Raw genomic sequence first — 19,826 nt, 5'->3', positions numbered from 1 at the left:
AAATGTTACAGAGTCACATATAGTGTTGTGAATCTAAACTTTTCCTATGTGTTATAGGTGCATAAACTAGCCCAAGCATAGCCCATTGATAGGTGGTTGCTAGGAAGCATGGTCATAAGCATGGCCTAAGATGCACCTGTGTGCAAGCTTTGTGTAATAAATGTGTACTTTATTATTTAATGTGGTTTTAATGTTATATAAGGCTTAAGACATCCAACATTTTATTTTATATGTTGCTGTAATTTCTTTAAGTCATCTTCAGGAATAGTTCTCCAGGCTTCTTGAAGGACATTTAAAGCTCTTCTTTGGCTCTTGGCTGCCTTTCCCCCCCATTCTCTGTCAAGATTGTCCAACACTGCTTTAATAATGTTGAGGTCCAGGATCTGGGGAGGCCAATCCATGACTGTTCCACGTGGTGTTTTTTTATCCAGGGTTAGTTGTTTGGGATCATTTTCATATTGAAAATTAAAGCCAGTACCATGCAGTACACACTTTCTGAAGGATGGTGGATCAAAATCTGATTCTATCAGTTTTGACAGCCCCAAACCATGAAAATGATTTGAGCCTGAAACTTGAAATTTAGATTCATCATTCTGTAGGACCTGTAACCATCCACATAACAGGTTCTGGATTAGGCACTAGCATCTGCACCTCATCAGTAGAAAAGGACCGTTTAGTTCTTGAATGGCGGCTCTCTAAATTCTCGCCAGATGTTCTGTCATTAATACTCTCTATGATTTTGGTCTGTGGAGCTGAGAAGTCAAATAGCATTTCATTCCTTACCAAGAATTCAGATTATGATATTACTAAACTGTTAACCTTCACACAGAGAGACTAATCTTGGATGGATTAAACAAATAAAAATACTGCATGTACTGTAGGAAGCAGATTCTCGGTTGATGCAAGGGATTGAGTCAGGAAAAAAGTCAGGAGGTCATTTGCTAAGTTGTTAAGGTTCCTATAATACCAGCTCATATTGCATGGATACTTTGATAGTCCAGGTTTCCAGGTTGAACACTGAGGCTCACAGAGTTTATATAGTTTTGCACTGAAAACACATATATTACATCAACACTGATCACACTTTCCTTTGTGTGCTTTGTGCATTGCTGAGAATTTCTTCTGTAGAACGTGACTGTTGGTCAGTGTTATGGCAGGTTTAATAGTGGGTGCAATATCAGAAAAACACAACTGGTTGTTTTGCATAGATTAGCCCAACTCCATTTTGAAAGCAGGCTGAAGCAACGCAAAGTCAAGAAAAAGTTGGAGGCTGAACAGTTTTTAAAGGTACAGTGTGTGTGTGTCTGTATGTGTGTGTGTGTGTGTGTGTGTATGCCGAGGAGAGGAGAGATGAGGCGCTGGAGTTGCAGCTGAGAGGCTTCTTAATTGATTTCACAGGGAGAGGAGCGGGGGCGGGGCACATGCAGAATATGGGGGGGCTTAATTATTAATGACAGAATCTGCAGATAAAACAGAGGGACAGCAAGCCACTTTACATAACAGTGCAGCGGTGCAACAGTGCGAGCAGTTTTCTTTCTCTTTCTGTCCTTTTCGCTTTATCCAACAAGCCGTGCGCAGATTTTTCGCCATTTTTCTTGCTGCTGTCTCTCGTTGCATGTAAATGAAACACTTCATGTTTTTTACTCTGGTCTTCATAAAGATTTTCTCCAGCTAAGAAGAGCAGCAGGATATCTACTTCATCTTGCCCCTGTAATACTCTACAATTGCTCCTCCTCTAACATATGCATTATTTAACGTGCTCACACTGTAAGGCCTTGAAGGCACCATCAGCTGCTAGCAAAAGTGTGTCAGAGGGGGGAAAAAAACAGCTAAGCTGATGGAGAATAAGTGTTTGTATGTTTTAATACATCTGATGTATATGACTGTGTTTTTGTATAGGGCTGTTCCAGAGGGCCATTGCTCAGAGTGGCTCAGCCATCTCCAGTTGGTCTGTGAACTATCGACCGCAGATTTACACCAAGATCCTGGCCAAGAAGGTTGGCTGCACCACAGGGGACAATGCAGAGTTGGTGGACTGTCTGCGTAGGAAGAGTTTCAGGGAGCTGGTGGACCAAGACATCCAGCCTGCCCGATACCACATCGCCTTTGGTCCTGTGGTAGATGGGGACGTGGTACCTGATGACCCTGAGATCCTCATGCAGCAGGTCAGCTTTGAATTCTTCAATTACCATACACTGTGTGATACTGTGAGAGACAGAATATCAAAAAGTATTTGATCCGCTGCACCAGACAGAATTCTGGCTCCCATAGTTTGACTGTGTGCCCATGTGACACACAGATTACAGTCAATCAGTATATCAATTACAGATACTCCTAATCTTAAATCTGTATGTGTATGAAGCACATCTGTCCACAAAATCAGTTTCTTTGCTTTGGGGCTGTTTTTCTACTAAAGGTACGACACTGTGAATGGGGCTATGCAATGAAAAAAATGAAAAAAAGCCAGAATACTGAAGATGGGTCATGGGTGGGTCTTCCAGCATGACAGTGATGCAAACATACCAGCAAAGCAACAAGCCTAGCAAGTTGCCAGACTCCAGACTAAATTCGATAGAAGGTGTGTGGAGGGAGCAAAAACTTTGAGCAGCAGCCACGAAACTTACAGGATTTAGAGAGTTTCTGTAAAGAGGAGTGGGCCAAAATCCTCCCTGAGATGTGTGCAAACCTGGTGACCAACTACATGAAACGTTTCTTGTAGTTGGTTTCTCTACCAAGTAATAATTTATATTTTGCTTGGGGATCAATTATTTATTTCACACAATGACATGCAAATCAATTTATAATTTTTACATAATGTGTGTGTGTGTCTTTGTGTGTGTGGGGGGGGGGGGGATTGTATTTTTCTATTTCATTTTTCTCCATTATAATGAAAATCACATAAAATTAGAAATTCAAACCTACAAATTCAGCAGAGGATGAAATAATTATTTCCCCTATACTATATGAATACATTCCTGACAAGCATTACTGCTCCGTTCTGTTTTGTATGTCATGCTTTGTGTGTGTTTGTCGTGACACCAGGGCGAGTTCCTCAACTACGACATACTGCTGGGTGTCAACCAGGGAGAGGGCCTGAAGTTTGTGGATGACAGTGAAGGAGAAGATGGAATATCAGCTGCCTCATTTGACTATACTATCTCCAACTTTGTGGACAATCTGTATGGATACCCTGATGGTCAGATCCTATCCCTATTTTTCTAGACTATTACGATGTGTTTCTTTCTAAATGTTGTTGGCCTCAACAGCACTAAGCATTTATAAAAATGACATAGATTTGCTTGTGAATAGAGACTACAGTCCTTCGTAAGCCAGGCTGGTCAACAGTATTAACAGTAAATTATGTTTCGGAATCTTCCTGTGGCAAAAAACATGTTTTGACCAAAAAATCTAAAAGATTTCAGCCTTACATGCTTCCACATAATGTCGCAGACAAACATGGACTCTATCATGGCATAAATGCTCACATTAACTTCTGTTTTTTCCAAGGTAAAGATATCCTCAGGGAAACCATAAAGTTCATGTACACAGACTGGGCTGACAGAGACAACAGCGACATGCGCAGGAAGACCCTCCTGGCTCTGTTCACAGACCACCAGTGGGTGGCCCCAGCTGTCGCCACTGCCAAACTCCACGCTGAGTTCCAGTCACCCGTCTACTTCTATACCTTCCACCACCACTGTCAGACCGAGGCGAGGCCAGACTGGGCAGATGCTGCCCATGGAGATGAGATCCCCTATGTGTTTGGGATTCCCATGGTGGGGGCCACTGACTTGTTTCCTTGTAACTTCTCCAAGAATGACGTAATGCTCAGTGCTGTTGTGATGACATATTGGACCAACTTTGCCAAGTCAGGGTCAGTATAACACTTAATTTCAAGTGAATTATGAATTGTGTATAAAGTATTGATTATATTTGTCACATATAACACAATGACTAACTCAGTCAGACTTTTAAAAGACAAGCCCAGTGATATTTCTGGGGATTTTACAGATGAAACATTTTTGCGTGTAAAGCTTTATGAATCAGTCCTCTGTGTTGAGATTCTGAAAGACACACAGCATACAAGAGTTTCAGTAAACGCTAACATAGAACATGACATTTCTAAACCTACTGCCGTCCTGGAATTTTCACACACAGCCATCTCTAGAAACTCACAGAAATTCACCTTAAAAGAGTTTGGAGGAGAATGGTCAGGACCATTGGTGTTGTCACAAAACCTATAGTGACACAGAGGAATCCCCCACAGTGGAAGAGACTGGGTTTCCATTTCTGTGAGCCATGAACAGAAATCTAAAGCAACGGAGGGCACAAGATCATCAAAACCCGAAAATTGGAAACTGATCGTTGCTTTCTCTAAATGATAGGGTCAGAAGTTGAGGACACTTGAGGACAGCATTAATCCATAGACCCTGCCTTGTGTCAACAGTCCAGCCTGCTGGTGGTTCAGTGGTGCAGGGAATGTTTTTTGGCACACCATAAGAATTAATTATGAATTAATTATGGTTTGAATGCCACATCCTGCCTGAGTATTGTTGCAGACCATGTGAAACACTATGTCATAATCACACCCATTGGAGGGGAAAACACTTGGCCCCACATTGCGTTGCTGAGCTCTGAAATGCTGCAAATGCTCTTAATTGGTTAAAAGCATCATATTTTGCTGTATGTGGGGAGGCACTGGTTAGTACTGTTGTCACATAACAAGAAGGACAAGGAGTTACTATCACAATAAAAAATCAATAGAGAGCCCATGTAGCCACAATTTACCATCTTTTAACTGCTATTTCCAGCATTATGGTAAGACTGTTTCACACGCAAATGTTAGCTAAGGCAAATCAGACTCATTGTTATAAACATGGCAGTGAGTTCAGGGGACTTCACTGCAAGAAATTGATTATGCAGTCAGAATGTGAGCAAGGGCTAAAATCTCAAAGGAATGTTTTAAAAAATCATGGAAGTCATAATACCAGGGTTGTGAGGTGCTGAGGGTAGTTTTTGGGGTCTAGTACTACTGTTTTCGTAAAGCTGCCATTATAATCAATGCTTTGTTCACTGCTCTTGCAAACTGTGGCAGCCCAGTGGTTAGCATTGTTGGCTCACAGCAAAAAAGGTTCTAGTATGTAGTCTCTTGGTCCTGTATGTGCTACAGCTTCCTCCCACTCTCCAAAGACATGCACGATAGGTTTTGTGGTGATTCTAAACTGGCCATGAATGTGAGGTAGATAGAATGCTTGAAGTATATACAAAACAGCACCATAAAGTGCTCAGAGCGATCACTAGATCACCATATAAATGCCAGTCTGCTGCTGTTAACACAGGCACCACCCCCAAAAACATTATGCATTAATGCCCCAAAAGAATACCATCTACAATCACAACTTCACCTCTCTAAAAGGAAGATGTCAAAACAAGTTTTCTGCAGAATATCATGTTATCCAACTTTTTCTGCCTGTGTGCCTATTTTGGAATCCCTAAGCTCCTGCACTGATTCAGAGAGATGCCTGTAGAGGCCAAGTTCCTTGCTGACTTGTGCCTCCATCCCAGCTAAAATGGCAGGTTATAAACTTTAGGAGGTACATGACAACACAAAAGCACAAGGATGACAACAACAAGCATAAACCACCTGCAGTAAAGCATTTGAAGGTTTTAGAGCGCCTAGTAATTTGCTATTCTTTCCTCTTTTACCCTCAAATGTCATATCAGTTCCTTTGTTTTGGTTGACTGACTTTATCAAAGCAAAGATAAGGTTAGGTTTATGGCCTAATAATTGTGTCTTGTGTCTTACAGAGACCCTAACCTACCAGTTCCTCAGGACACCACGTTCATCCACACTAAGCCTAACCGATTTGAGGAGGTCATCTGGACCAAGTTCAGCTCCAAGGACAAGCAGTACTTGCATATTGGCCTGAAGCCCCGTGTCAGAGATAACTACCGCGCTAACAAGGTGGCTTTTTGGCTGGAGCTGGTACCGCACCTCCACAGCCTTCACGAGGAAATCATTAACTCCATCACCACCCGTCTGCCACCTGGAGGCACCAGCCGCTGGAAGGGCCCTCATCCTGGCACTCGCTCAACACGGCACCCTGTGGTCTCTACCTACCCGCCGGATCCTGACCCTGACAGTTCAGAGAGGCCCCGCTATCCTCCCTTCCCCAGCGAGACGAGGGACTACTCCACCGAGCTGAGCGTAACGGTAGCTGTCGGCGCCTCGCTTCTTTTCTTGAACGTGCTGGCCTTTGCCGCACTTTACTATAAGCGGGACAAGCGCCATGAACTCATGCAGAGACGCCACCGCCGACTCTCCCCGCAACGCGGCACGACAATGGGCATGGGTGTTGGCATGGGAGTCGTAGGGGCCCCACCGCACAACGACCTAGCGCTGAGTCAGGAGGAGGAGCTAATGTCACTGCAGATGAAACAGCAGAGGGTGGAGCTAGAGCACGGGACCCCCTTACCGTCTCGCGGTGTCCACGGCGACCTGGAACCGCTGCGGCCTCCCGTGTGCCCACCTGACTACACGCTGGCCCTGCGGCGAGCGCCCGAAGATGTGCCACTGATGACAGCTAACACCATTACCATGATCCCCAGCACCATTAGCAGCATGCAGCCCCTTCACCCCTTCAACACTTATCCCCCTGTCCCAGCCCCGTCTACTACACCCGTCCCCAGCCACAGCAACAATGCTCTGCCACACCAACACTCCACCACCCGTGTATAGGACCAGGCACAAGCTCTGCTACCCCACTCTGGGCTTACAGAGATGCACCACACAAACTGCTCCATCCAAACTCCACCTTCTCTTCTTCTTTACTCTACTTTTCTCTTTTCTCATTAAGCCCTCAACTAAAGCTGCAGTTTGTAAGATACGAAGCAGTGAAATACCTCTAAACTGTAACCGTAACTCAAGGTGGGGGGGACTTGATTAAGAAAGGTCCTTTGCCAAAACACCGTCATACTAGATGCATACCGCTTTTCCTCGTCAACGTGCTTTCAACATCTGGTGCTTTGGAGAGCCACCAAACACGCAGCTTTAAGCTTGTAGCTCTCGCAGAGGGTTCTCAGGCTCATCAACAATCAGTCAGACATGTATTGTGGTAGCTCGGTTGTTTTGCGCATGTGTTGTTGTGTCAGTGTAAAAACTATGTTTAACGCCGAATGCAAATATTCATTTTCACTCATTTAGCGAAAAAGATAAAACAGTAGCGAGCAGCTTTGTTTGAGGCAACATATGTCCCGACAAGCTGCCTGTCATGAAGCGCTGATTCCCTGAAACTTACAAATTGCAGCTTTAAAGGCCCAATCTGGAAGTGAAATTTGGCACCCTGTGTTTAGCACTCTGTCCCAACAGCTGTCCCTCCATTGTGATTTTTGGGGATTATTGTTTAGCGTGAAATGTATTTGGCGGGCCTAGAGGGAAAAGGGGTGGAATCCACTGGATAGATTCACGACTTTTTAATTTTAAAATGTGATTTTATTAATTAGACATATATTTACTGGTTTGTTTGTTTGGGTTTTTTCTTTTTTTCTTTGGTTGTGATGCTAGCTGAACATAAAGCATAAAGCATCTCATGGAGATTAAGTTGCCCACACTTAAAAAAAAAAACCCAACCAAAAACAAAAGTGCATATTCACCACTGCTGCTTTCAAAACATTTCCAGATTGAGGCCTCAACTGTGGGGCGGTACAGGAAATTACTGAATCCCACTCACTTTGTGGGATGCAACCTGGAATCCAGGCTGCCCATTAGAAGTCGCTGCATTTCAGCCACACACGCTCTAATCACATCCATTACATTATTTATCTTCATACCCACAATCTCTTTTGTCTGTGTTTCCACTTCAGCTCATTTAACCGCTTCTCTCGTTCTCGCTCTGCATCTGCCCTTGTAGCTCTTTTTATTAAAACCATCGACATAATCCATCTGCATTCCTTTCCTCTTTCTTGCAATCACTTCTAGACTCTCTTTTTCCTTTTGGAGTCTTTTATACAAAAACACAAGTGTAAATGATGTATTATTAATAAATTGTAAGGATATGAATGAAAAAAAAAAAGATATTCTGATATCTCGTTTTTACCAGCATTCTTGGTGCCAAGTACTGTGATAAAGTTCCTCTTTTACTGGCGTCCAGTGGACCGCCTGGAGAGGTCCACCCTGACTGTATCTTACAAAAGGAATTACCATAAAAAAAAGTGCCAACCCCTTCATCTTTAGTTTTGAACCACACACTTTTTTTTAACTTTTTTTTTTTAATTCCACTCAATGTTGCACTGTGGCTGGTCTCTTCTTTAAAGGGAAATCAGATTCAATATATCCTCTTTTTCTTTTCTTTTTCTTTTTTTTAAGGAGTTTTATTAACAACTTTATTGTGTGGGATATTTGTTGCATGTTTGGATTTTTTTCTGGGTTTTTTTCTAGAAGTTAGCTTGTCATTTTGATGATTTGCCATTTATTTTATTTTGAAAATCTTTTCTTTTTTCTTTTTAATATCCCGTTTCAATATCAGCTGCACTTTGTGGTACTTCAGAAAGTATTAAAGTATTAAGAGATGAATATTGTGTAAAACTATGATTATAACAAAGAGAGTAAATATTTCCTCTTTATTTTTTTCATTCCCTAACACACCGAGGCTGTGCTGCAAAAACTACAGGAAAGACTGACGAAAGCCTTTTTAACCCCCACCCCCTTTTTTTTCCTTTTTTTTTTTTTTTTTTTTTTTTTGCTGTTTCTCTTTATCTTTTGCAATGTCGAGCTTGCACAGTCACTGTCTCTCAATCAACCTGAAGATACCACTTTTTTTTAAAGTTAGGGAAAAAAGAAATGACTACTTTACACAAAGAGTCTAAATAAGGTCTTTGTCTGTGACTGGACATTAACCTCCCTCCTGCTTCAAAGTCTTTGAGGACTGCCCGACAGTTATCTTTTTTCCGTCTGCTCTTTTGTTGTCCCATGTTTCTGGCTTTTGCAAAAGGCAGGAGAAAGGATGAGATGTATTTATGGTAAAAAAAAAAAGGTGAGAGAGCCTTGTATGCGCGTTTCACATCTTTCGCACAATCCAACACGGACACGGGTCACACTCTGGACAATGAGGAGGAGGGGGAAAAAAACAAAACAAAAAAACAAAGCAAACTAAACAGAAACGGTGACATTAGGACAAACGCTGGACAAACACGGTGCCGATGACAAAAATAGCGACAGTACGATCCGTCAGTGCGCAGAGGATACATTCTGAAAACCCAGTTTAACAGACATTACTCACACAACATAAACCGTGAACGCAAGGTGAGCGGGATCCCCCGTCCTCTTCCTCTCTTGTCCCCCTCCTTCCTTGTGATGTCCCGTCTGCTTAGGATAACCGCACTCTGGAGCCAGACTGCCATCCCTCACGCTGGACTGGAGCAAGCTGCGAGGACAAAAGAACAACAACAACAACAACAACAACAAAAAAAAGAACCAAAAAAAAAAACAAAAAAAGGAAAAAAAGAACCCAACAACACATAAAAACAAACTGTACATTTTTTTAAGTGTAAGCGAACAAAACTGGAATTTGTAAATATTATGTTTGTCGTTTGGTTTGACTGACTGGCCGGATCTTTTCTTTGTGACAACAGGTGCAAGTTTACATGGTTTTCAAATATGTTCGATTCTCCTTTGTTTCCTTGAACTCAAGGTCAGGTTCCAGTAGGTTGTGTGGGCACAGCGTGGTTGAGGGCAGCATGAACATAAAAAAGGAATGTCCACGGCTCAGGTTTGCATAGATTGTGATAAAAATAGTCTTGCCTAAAATGTGACGTACAGGCCTGACACTATTCCATCAATCATGAAGGCAGCTTTTGAGTGAAATGAATCCCTTCATTGGTTTAAAAAAAAAGAAAAGAAAGAAAAGCCAAAGAACAGCTGCGGAGAACACACGAAAAAAGAGGAAATTGAGAAGATTTGTGAAATGAGGCTTGGAAAAAACAACATGTTAGTTCTTTAAATATGCTCAAAAATAGAAAAAAAAGATTATTTTTTTTATTTTTCTTTGTGATGCTGTTGAATTTACTTGTTAGTGTCTCACATTGTCTCGGGCATTGTCATACAGTATAACCTGTAATTGGGAAGTTGTGAAATCCTTTTCTTTTAGTCTAATTTCAAACTCTAGTAACCACGGTGGTTGTTTTGCTACCTTTTTGCAATCTTGTCTGCACATTGAGTTTTGGGGATTATTGATCCAGCTGTTTGTTAGTGAGGTTAAGTTAGCCACAGCATAACAAAATGTGTGTTTTTCTTTCCTTCTTTCTTTTTTCCTTCTTTTTTGGAAACAAGGGATTTGGACGAGCCAACAGATAACGGAAGCACACTCACCAAGTTTACATGTTTACACTACAGTTTTGATGTTGGCTTAAGGTAAGGGAAGAAAGTATTACACTGATCCAAATATCTTCTTCTTCTTATATAAGATGTAATGCCAGAAAGGTAAAGTGAAGGCTTGCACCTGTTTGTCTGTTTCATTTGATTCAGTAAAACCTGCTTGAGGCTCAAGAGACTGTGAGAGAGCATAATGACCAGAAGGGGTTGAAAGAATTAAAGTTAATATTTCTATTTCAAATAGAGGCTATTACACACTGTATGTTGTGTATCTGAACAGGAAAACATTAAAAGACATTCTTAAACAAATGCTGTGCCATCGCTTTTATGACATGGCTGGGTTTGTACTGCTAAAAAGGTGTTTGTGGTTTGGCCACTAGGTGGCAGAGGAATTCTGCAGCATGTGAACACAACTTGGCTTCCTAGTATTTAAGTATCACATTAGCAGGCAAATTCTAATTTACAGAAAGACAAAAGATGGCGTCATTTTAGCCTTAGTGTATAAAAGATGTTAGTTACTCTGATGTGAAGTTTCCGAAGTCCATTTTGAAGTCTGGAGAGAAGCATTTCTGCTATTGTTTCCACTGTTGTAAAAAATAATTGGATGTGGCAAGGACAGGCAGGTGTAACTGTAAATCTGCATTCTCATTGGCTTCCAGTTTATGATTTACAAATTAGTAGACCATGAGCAGTTTTGTTTGTTTGTTTGTTTTTTATTCGGTTTGACCCAAAATGAATGAATGAGCCAATAAATTTGCCAGGAAAGTGTTTATAGTAGTCAAGATAGAAAGGACCAGAAGCTTTTTTGCAACCACAGCCACCTGCTGACCTTCAGATAAAATGCGAATTTAAAGCACTTCCTCTTTGCCTTCATATTTTGAACTTCAACTTCAAAGTTTCATCCATGTTTTAGATCATCTATGGTTAGAGTGAGTAAAAATTAATTCCTGGATTTCAGATTTAGTCACTGCCAAGAACCTCTGGTCTGGTAAAAAAAAAAAAAAAAAAAGCTAGTAGTTATTTAGTAAGCTAGCTTAGTTTCATGCTAGCTAGCTCAGTTTCTAGCTTAGAGTACTTAATGTTTGCTAACAGATGCAGAACTCCTGCTGAAAGAATTTGACAATGGAAAGAATCTGACTAATGTAAAACTTCAAAAAGGGGTTAAGAAGGCAAGAAAAATAAAGAAAGAAAAAAATTACAGAGTTAGTTGCTAGTGTTTTTGAAGGCATGTATTGTCCCACTAGAACAATAAAATGGAACAGGTCAAACATGCCCTATAGAACTTCACCTGGGTCCTGCAGTCATTTGTAGGTTTTAAGAACTGCCTACAAGACCAGGGTGGATAAATATAATTTTATCTTTAATGGACTCAATCAGGAGAAAACAAATGTATGTTTGGTAAGAAAGCTACATCTAAGATGAATTTGAATGTAAGGAATGTGCTTAAAAACATTATCTTTTGCCTTCTCACTCCTTCCAGTCCAACATTTTGATTATATTCTTTAAACTTATCAAAGTGGCTATGCAAAGCATTATTTTCTGATTCTATTTGTATTATGATATATCTATATTGGACATAAATATTACCATTTGTGACCCTGTATCAGGTTTAGCGTACGGCTAGTTTTTCATCTGTAGTCACCTAGCATTTTATGTCTTCTTTTAGCTATATTTTTCAGAGTGTTTCATTGTTTCCTTTCTGTTTCTGGTACCAAGAAACTAGTTGATTTTCTTTAGGGTGTTTCAAGGTTACATAAGTATTTTATTTAAAGAGTTTGGACACAAGTCTGTTTCCCTGTCTCGTGTTTTTGTAGTTGCACGGTGGCCAGTTCTGTGGTGTAACTGTCCTCGGTGTCATTCAGCTGCCTCTCCAGTGAGTCATTTGTGACACATACTGACGACAGTCCTGTTTTCCACTGCACCTGATGATGCTGATGTCCTCTTTCTACACTGTAGTGTTAGTGATCTTGGCTAGGGGTATTGCAGGAGAGAGATGTTGCACTCATAGAATTCTGAATTGAAATCTGCAGAAGAATTGAAAAGTAGTAGCACTTTTTAGAATTTTCAGAGGGTAATGTGCTTTTTCCCATCCCTTGGGGACATAGAATGGAGTGTCTCCAACTTTATGGACTCTTTATTCGTCATATACCTTAAAACCAACCTTCAGTGTCTCCCTCCCTGCTCATTTCTCATTCCCCAACTACATCACACAGTCTCTACCTGATTTCTTCAACCCTGATTTCTGCTTTATTCAAACATAATGATGATGAGACTATCATAACCATCATATTACTTCTTAGTTGCAAAGAAGATTTTCATTATGATAGATTACAGTGTGTGGCAGCATAGTACCCGAGTCAAAAAATAAAACACAATTCTTTGACATGTTTTAGCTCTGCCACAACACTCCCGAGCCGTGCCACACATGCAACAAAATTAGAGCTCCAGTTAATTCTGTGCATTCTGGTAGATAAACCAATGCTTATCCAGCACACATGGTGTAAAAACCATTGCCTTTCGCTGGCTTGGTTTTGCAGAATGCTCATCAAGCAGAGCTATGGCTCTGTGTAATATTCGGATCCTCGTGGAAATGTCATACTGGTAGTCCGCCATTTGAAAAAAAAAAAAAAACTCTGGTTCATTTTTGCAGTAATGCTTCCAGTCTCACCACACCATCAATAGCTGATGAAACCTTCTTCTTAAAAGTATAAGGCTACTCATCATTATGTTAAATAAACAAGAATGAACACAAACTGAGCTCTGATTGTGGTTCAGTTCATTCACATCCAAATAATTCTAATTTCAAAGCCTGGCATAACTTGGCAGTGAGGGTTTCATTCTAGGAACTGTCCTCTCATCTGTTTATTCAGCTGCTAGTACACAATAAATTGTTATTACAGCAAATATACTAGACTAATGCGCTGCTTTTGTTGAATAAAGCTTGCAGAACGCTTTCCATTCATTCAGGTCCTTATGTGACAGTAAAACCTCCATTGCCAAAGGTGAATTTCTTTGGTATCAGCGGTCAGTAAATGCTTAAGAACTTGTTGCTCCTATTTTTACATCTCCCCAGTCAGATTTATACTCCAATCAACTGATCATCTGTTTTCCAATTCCACTTTTGGCACTGTAGGTGAAACACCTCGAAATCTTTACAGTGGACAAACAAAAAGGACAGATCATTGTTGCGCATAATGCTTCCTGCAGCTGTGTACAGGCTCCTGTGTTCAACAGTTTTGGATCAATATATAGGAATTCCATAATGAAAAGCCTGAGAACTCAAACTGGTGTACAACATATTTAACAGGTTTACTAAACATCATCTTCATCATTTCGTTTATCTGAAACACCACATCCTTATTTATACTTTAACAACTGCTTTGATGAATACACCCCACAAGATTTAGTATAATTCATAAATACATATCACAGCTGTTTAGATGCACGTTAATGTAATGTCAGGTCTTTTGCTCTCTGAATATACTCTCTTGGATGATGTTTTCTGAATCCTAAGTTTTTTTCTCTCTCTACACTAGATGGCAGCATTAAGCTAGAAATTATAGAGAACACATCCACAAAATTTTTTTAAAGGGCATCTTGTACGAGGATATCTTTACCAACACAAAGACAGAGCATTGCCTTGTTTTTTGAATGTTGTCAGAATGATCAAATTTAGATTGTTATAGTTCAATTACAATTTGAGAACTTTATTACAAATGTGGGTTTAAAAAAAAACATATATATATATATTCAAAAGTCTTTCATTATTTGTAGGTTAACTAACTGATTAAAGACACTAAAACCCAACAGACACCCATAAAAGTCAAATCCAGTTTTTATATCTGGACAGACAATGAAACTTGCTCCACAATATACCACAGGGAGGCTATTTCTGATCTAACAACACCCTTTCTTTGGCATTTTACAAGAATTTCAAGTAAATGACTCCAGTGGACAGCTGTTGTAGTGTAAGAGGAGCCTTTATGTCTGAAAGCACATTTCTGATTCTTTTTGCTGTCACCTTTAAAACAAGAGCAGTCTGATAATGAATGCCTCTGCAAAAGCTGAAAAATTCCCTCTACACCATGAATGAGTGCCGCAATCTACGAGGCTGTCCAGGACCAGATATTTGTGTTATATTTCTTGAGAACATCAAAATCATGTATTCCAGTTGTTTTTATTGCAGTTGGATATGACATGCAGTGTTCAGTGTTAGGATTCGGGTAAAGAATCCTTTTTGAAAAGTTCATGTATCTGCATCTGGATTAATGCCAAAGTTAATGATAGCCTTATTGAAAACTTTTTACGCAAATGTGTCCATATACTTTTGAAAGTGGGGTTCAAAGATTAGTATTTTACACAAAAGCAACACAAACTCAGTTTGGGATATTAGATTAGGACAATTTATTAAATGAGCCAATTCCCATAGCCTTCCACACAAGATTACATAACAGTATTGCAATCCTTTTCTAAATAGAGTAGTCCTCCTCTAAAGCCTGAAAACCATCACCCAGAACATTTTTATTGAATGAAGAACATTTAATTTCATTTTATTCTGATACGGACTCCTTTCCTAGATAATATCTTGCAGGACAAAATTTGAATTACCTTACTTCTGCTATCATTGTTTTTATTATTGTTAATGGCTACATAAACCCATATGCACACAGAGGATGTAGCTGAGATAGCATTCAGATGGTGTGCTGCAGATAAAGAGGAAGGGGTGAGGGAGAGACACAGTTGTCGTAGAAGATCTGAAGGTTGGTGTCGACTTCGATGTTATTTCTCAGAAACATTTCAAGCTCCAGGACTGTCATCTCGTGGATGCTGTTGCCCTCTTTGGCATTTTTGGCTAGGGCTGCATGGGACGGGAAGAGAACGCGAACGTCGTGGGGTGCGTTGCGGTCATACTCGGTGCAGCAGTAAGCAGACCACACATCTTCGGGGATGGCCACGCGGTTCTGATTGTTGCGACGGATCATGTTGCCCCTGGTGGTCACTCCGGTGACAATGTAGGCAGTGCCACGGCAGAAGTTGTTAAGGCGCACCCGGATCCGCTCCTCGTACTCTCGCCAAGGCCCGATGTTAAACTCTCGTATCTCTGGGACCACGTTGGTCAGTGTGTAAGTGGCAGCGCGGTCGTGTGGACTGGACTGATGCTGGTCCGGGTTCAGGTGACCTCTTTCATAAAGAACCACATCAGAGTAGTCATCCAGCACTGCCTGGCTGTCCTCAAACTTCATGTGCAGATAGCCAGTTGGGAAGGGCAACATGTTCCCATTGCCATCGAGCTCTGCCAGCTGGGGACATGAAATAAAACTTAAAGCAGTCTTTAAAATGCCAAGAAATAGCACAAGATACCCAATAAAAGTTCTTTATGCAAGGCCTTTGTGTCCCTTTTTCTTTCCAATTTTGGCTTCCTTGAAAGCCTCTTTTTTTAACAAGTGTGGAATATCTCATTAGGCAATGGTTAAAATTCAAGGATTAATGAATGAAAAAAAAGTCTTTTTGAAAGACTAACCTGTGGCTCGTACATCCAAGGGTAGTCCACACGTCTGTCTCCCTCAGTTTTCTTGAAGGTATAAGCCGAGTAAACTGGGATCCTCTTAGAAGGATCGTACAAGGTCACGTACCGGGGTTTGTCAGCATATCGCTGGCAGATCTTCTTCAGTTTGGTGTCGACAAAACCCCGCGGTGGAGTCCCCATATAGAGGGAGTCCTTGCATCTCTCCACATGATTAAAATCTTGAACAACTGTTGCTGATGTGAGACTACTGATTATAAGAGCACAAACTAAAGGCAGCTGCAGGATCTCCATGGTCAACGTGTCTCTTCAATGTCTCGTACCGTGCTCTCTGCAGAACTATGACAGCGTAGGGTGTACGGTTAGGATTTAAATGTCACACAGCAGATAGGCAAAGCAGGAAGTGTGTGCGCCAAAGACAGGCCTCCTAATGGACGGTGGCATTGATATGAAGGTTTGCTGCAGTATAGCTCAAACATACAGTGTTTAAAGCTTATGGACCTTTTGTGGTTAGGTTAAGTGCATCAGCTATATTGACTTTTAAGCTAACCTTCAAAACTTTTTTAATGTTCTTAATGAGGTTGTGGCTTGATTTTTGAGACAGAGGCCAATATCATACTGATGGCATAATCAAATAAATTCAAAGAGGATAGCTAGGATGTCACAATGACTTTTTTTTTTCCAAAAAATGGTATTCACTCTCGCATAAGCCCAAGGTCTGCTGAACGATAATGAAACAGAGGACACTGGAATGTATTCAGGAAGATGCTACTGGAGGAATCCTAAAATGCAAATCCATCTAATCTATGTTGGTGATGAACAAAAGGCTCACAGTCCATAAAAAGGCACTACTTATACACGTTTTGCAGTAAAGTACTACTCACCGTGAAGCATGGATAAGCCAGAGGCATGAACAGATAAAGGATGGAAATTCAGCTACATAGTGACACTTGGTAACTATGTCATTCTCATGTATAGCTGAAAACAGTAGTTAAACTAGAGCATAATGACTTGGACAGGGATAATCGAGTGTTTTTACGCTTTGGTACCAATGATGGTATTGTTTTTAATACATATAGCCAAAAATAAAAAATTCTAAATGTAAGTTTTGTGAGGACACTGGAGCAAAAGTACTTCATAGCAACTCAAGAAACTTCCCTTGCAGTACAGTGCAAGTATTTCTTAGCAAATGGCTCAGTGTTCTGCCAAAACGGCTTCGGCACTTATTTTGGCAGCTCACTGTGTACAGAGCGAGTAATCCATCTGAAGACGGCGTCCTCTTTCCAAACTTTTTTTTTCTCTTTGTCCTCTCACTTATAATAACAGCTTTTGAACCTATATTGCATATTCTTTATTTTTTACTGAATATTTCTCTTCATCCAACTCGTTGTCAGCCAGTATTTGATGACAGGCTCTCCTTCTTATCAAGCTCACTTGAGCCTGTTTTCCACCTCATAAACATATCAAGCCACCACCCACGTGTCCTGTCAGAGGTTGTTTGCTTTAATTAACCATGCTAGGATGAAGATTAACATTTGATTCAGGGTTGGAAAGTGTGTGAAAAGCTCAAAGTTATGGATGTGCAGCTGAAGCGTCTAAAAGCTTTGACATTTACTGTAAGCTGCCTTTTTTTATGACAATTTGAATCATCTCAAAATACCAGTCCAAGGAGCTAGATGGTGACGGATTCTGTTATAGCAATACAAAAGCATACAAAAAGAGTAATTCATGGAAAATGTTCATTCATATTCATATTTTAAATATAGACAAGTGTATTGAATCGTTTTTTTTTTCTCATTAAAATCAGTTCAAATGAACACACTTAGGCTTTCGGGGTATGTCCAATATGAAGTGATGGGAACCACACATGTAAATAATGTGCGATGCAAAGCAAATAAAACGAGCTACATATCAGCGGCGGGAGTTTGTGGAGCTGTCCATACTGCCCTCTGCCAAAGTCGGTGTTATGCAAATGGAAACTGTCAGATTAGCCGGAGCAACAATTCTTCACTGCCCTAATAAGTCAATTTGAGTGACTGAGTGTTGTTATTCATTGAGGGACCAGCTTGCCTCTCTGATCTAATCTTGAGTTATGACAATCATAACTTATGTAGCCGGGGCTGATCATGCAGTTATGTGAACGGACATTTTTCAGCTGTCAGCATTTTTACCAATTAAAATTATAAATCCAGACCAAGTGTGTAGTCCCGGCTCCGCTGCCCTCTGCTGCTCTTCGAGGGAAACAGAAACTCCAAAGTACCGGTCTGGTTCCCTTCATAGAAAAATGGTCAGTGTGATGAAACTGTGTGCTATCAGATTGTAAATTTTGAACAAGGCTCTAGCTCAGCAGAGAAACCCATTTAACAGAGAATCTTATCAGCCAAAAATGATACTGTTTAATAAAAGAAAAAAAAAAAAAAAAGCTTTTGAAACAGTGCTAGAACTCAGCCAGCAGGCATCCTTCCGCCTGCCTGACTGCATGTCTGTGTGTCTCTTGGGGTGGATCAAAGAGGGCAAGAGTACTTTTCATACAAAGTTCTTTACAAACATGAAGCATCACTCTGTTTCAATGATGCTCAGAATGGCAATGAACATGTGGTCAGAATACAGGAAGAATGTGCATGGCTGTTGAGCAATTTAATTACAAATGAAGTGCTTAATGATGGCTTATTATTGATGAATAAATATATAATGCAGTACATTAAAGCAATTTGATGTATGACACACTTTTAAATACATATTTATTTAACCTTTATGATACAGGTAATCCCACTGAGACTCAATGTCTCATTTACAAGAGAGACCTGTTTTAAACAAACATTAAAAAAAATACAAGAATAAAGTAGTTAAAAATATTTGCACAATCATATTAAAAACAAGAGTGATTCCATAAAACACAGACACACATCTATCTACTAGTGATAATGCATTTATAGCATCAATCTGCTCTAACGCACAGCAGTTTTGCCATTATGCAATACTACATATTAACCACATGGAGGCACTACAGACTCGTCTCTTTTTTTTCCTCATGCCCTCTCTCATGATAACTGCATGAAATCACGTTTATATATATATGGTCATATGATGACAAACTGTTTTTAATTTCCAATCTTTGCTTTTGTTTCTCCACTTTGTGCATCAGTGTATTATTGCTCCGTTATAGTCACGGTAAACTAATGCATCACAAAGTTTAAATTACATCCACATTTACACGAACTACTTTGAAGATGACAGACAAGACTGCAAAGAAGAAAAAAAGTTACAGGACTGATAATTTATGCTCCCAACCACTTGAGAACAGATTGTAGACCTTCATTGAACCACCAGGGGGCACAATTTAGCAGGTATTGCTAGCCTGTGAGACTTTCCCCGCTTCGGTTCTGCAGCAAAGACCGCTCATTGGCCCAAACACCCACATGGGGTTGAGCCCTGACCAATAGACTTTGAGCTGATCAGGGGCTGTTGCTAAGGCACTTCAGGGGAAAAAAGGAAGAAAAAAAATCTGCCAGCAGTCTGATTCCACCTTTTCACTCTTTACATTTGTTTGGCTGCTCGTCCTCTTCATCTCTGCCTCTCACTTTCACTCGCAGCTGAGAGGTCTGCCTGCTCGTTATTGGTCGCCGACGGGTGAAACGAGCGGAGAGGAGTGAGCGGTGGCTTTGCATTGTTAAAGCCACAAAGACAAGACCCTCCCTTCATGAACCAAAAGCTGTAGCTCCACCTCCCCTCAGTTATCCTGTCACTTGACATTTGAGCTCAGCCAACGCTGGCTAGCCTCTCTGTCACCATTTCACTCTGCTTCACTTTCCAGCGCACCCAGAAAGACAACACCGCGGGTATTGAGCCCTTACACGGTACACACTGAAACTGTGCTTCTGTGAGCCTTTGCGGGGTTTTTTCAGTGTTTTGTGGGAGGAAAAATGTTGTAAC

The 19,826-nt window shown here is 40.6% G+C and overlaps 2 protein-coding genes across 3 annotated transcripts in view; one reads left to right on the top strand and one right to left on the bottom strand.

Moving 5' to 3' along the window:
- The window catches only part of nlgn2b (neuroligin 2b), a 70,076-nt gene extending 59,263 nt beyond the window's left edge, over positions 1–10,813 (top strand). The window contains exons 6-9 of one of the 2 annotated variants that reach the window (XM_063485294.1): positions 1,900–2,165; positions 3,043–3,196; positions 3,514–3,874; positions 5,809–10,813. In XM_063485294.1, coding sequence (XP_063341364.1) covers positions 1,900–2,165; positions 3,043–3,196; positions 3,514–3,874; positions 5,809–6,739 — 1,712 coding nt within the window. In that variant the 3' untranslated portion in view covers positions 6,740–10,813. Of the gene's footprint in view, positions 1–1,899; positions 2,166–3,042; positions 3,197–3,507; positions 3,875–5,808 lie in introns of both variants that reach the window. The other variant, XM_063485293.1, reaches the window with a different exon arrangement.
- Positions 10,814–14,768: 3,955 nt separating this feature from the next.
- On the bottom strand, positions 14,769–16,215 carry LOC134637278 (endonuclease domain-containing 1 protein). The gene is made up of 2 exons (XM_063487666.1): positions 15,891–16,215; positions 14,769–15,669 (listed from the first exon to the last, which is right to left on the bottom strand). Exons 1-2 carry the CDS (start codon positions 16,185–16,187, stop codon positions 15,061–15,063), a joined length of 906 nt encoding a protein of 301 aa, XP_063343736.1. The 5' UTR covers positions 16,188–16,215; the 3' UTR covers positions 14,769–15,060.
- Between the last annotated feature and the right edge of the window lie 3,611 nt (positions 16,216–19,826).

Source organism: Pelmatolapia mariae, linkage group LG10_11, assembly GCF_036321145.2.
Source record: "Pelmatolapia mariae isolate MD_Pm_ZW linkage group LG10_11, Pm_UMD_F_2, whole genome shotgun sequence".
NCBI classification, from domain to species: domain Eukaryota; kingdom Metazoa; phylum Chordata; class Actinopteri; order Cichliformes; family Cichlidae; genus Pelmatolapia; species Pelmatolapia mariae.
The sequence above is the reverse complement of the archived record's forward strand: the minus strand, read 5'-3'. Positions and strand labels throughout refer to the sequence as shown.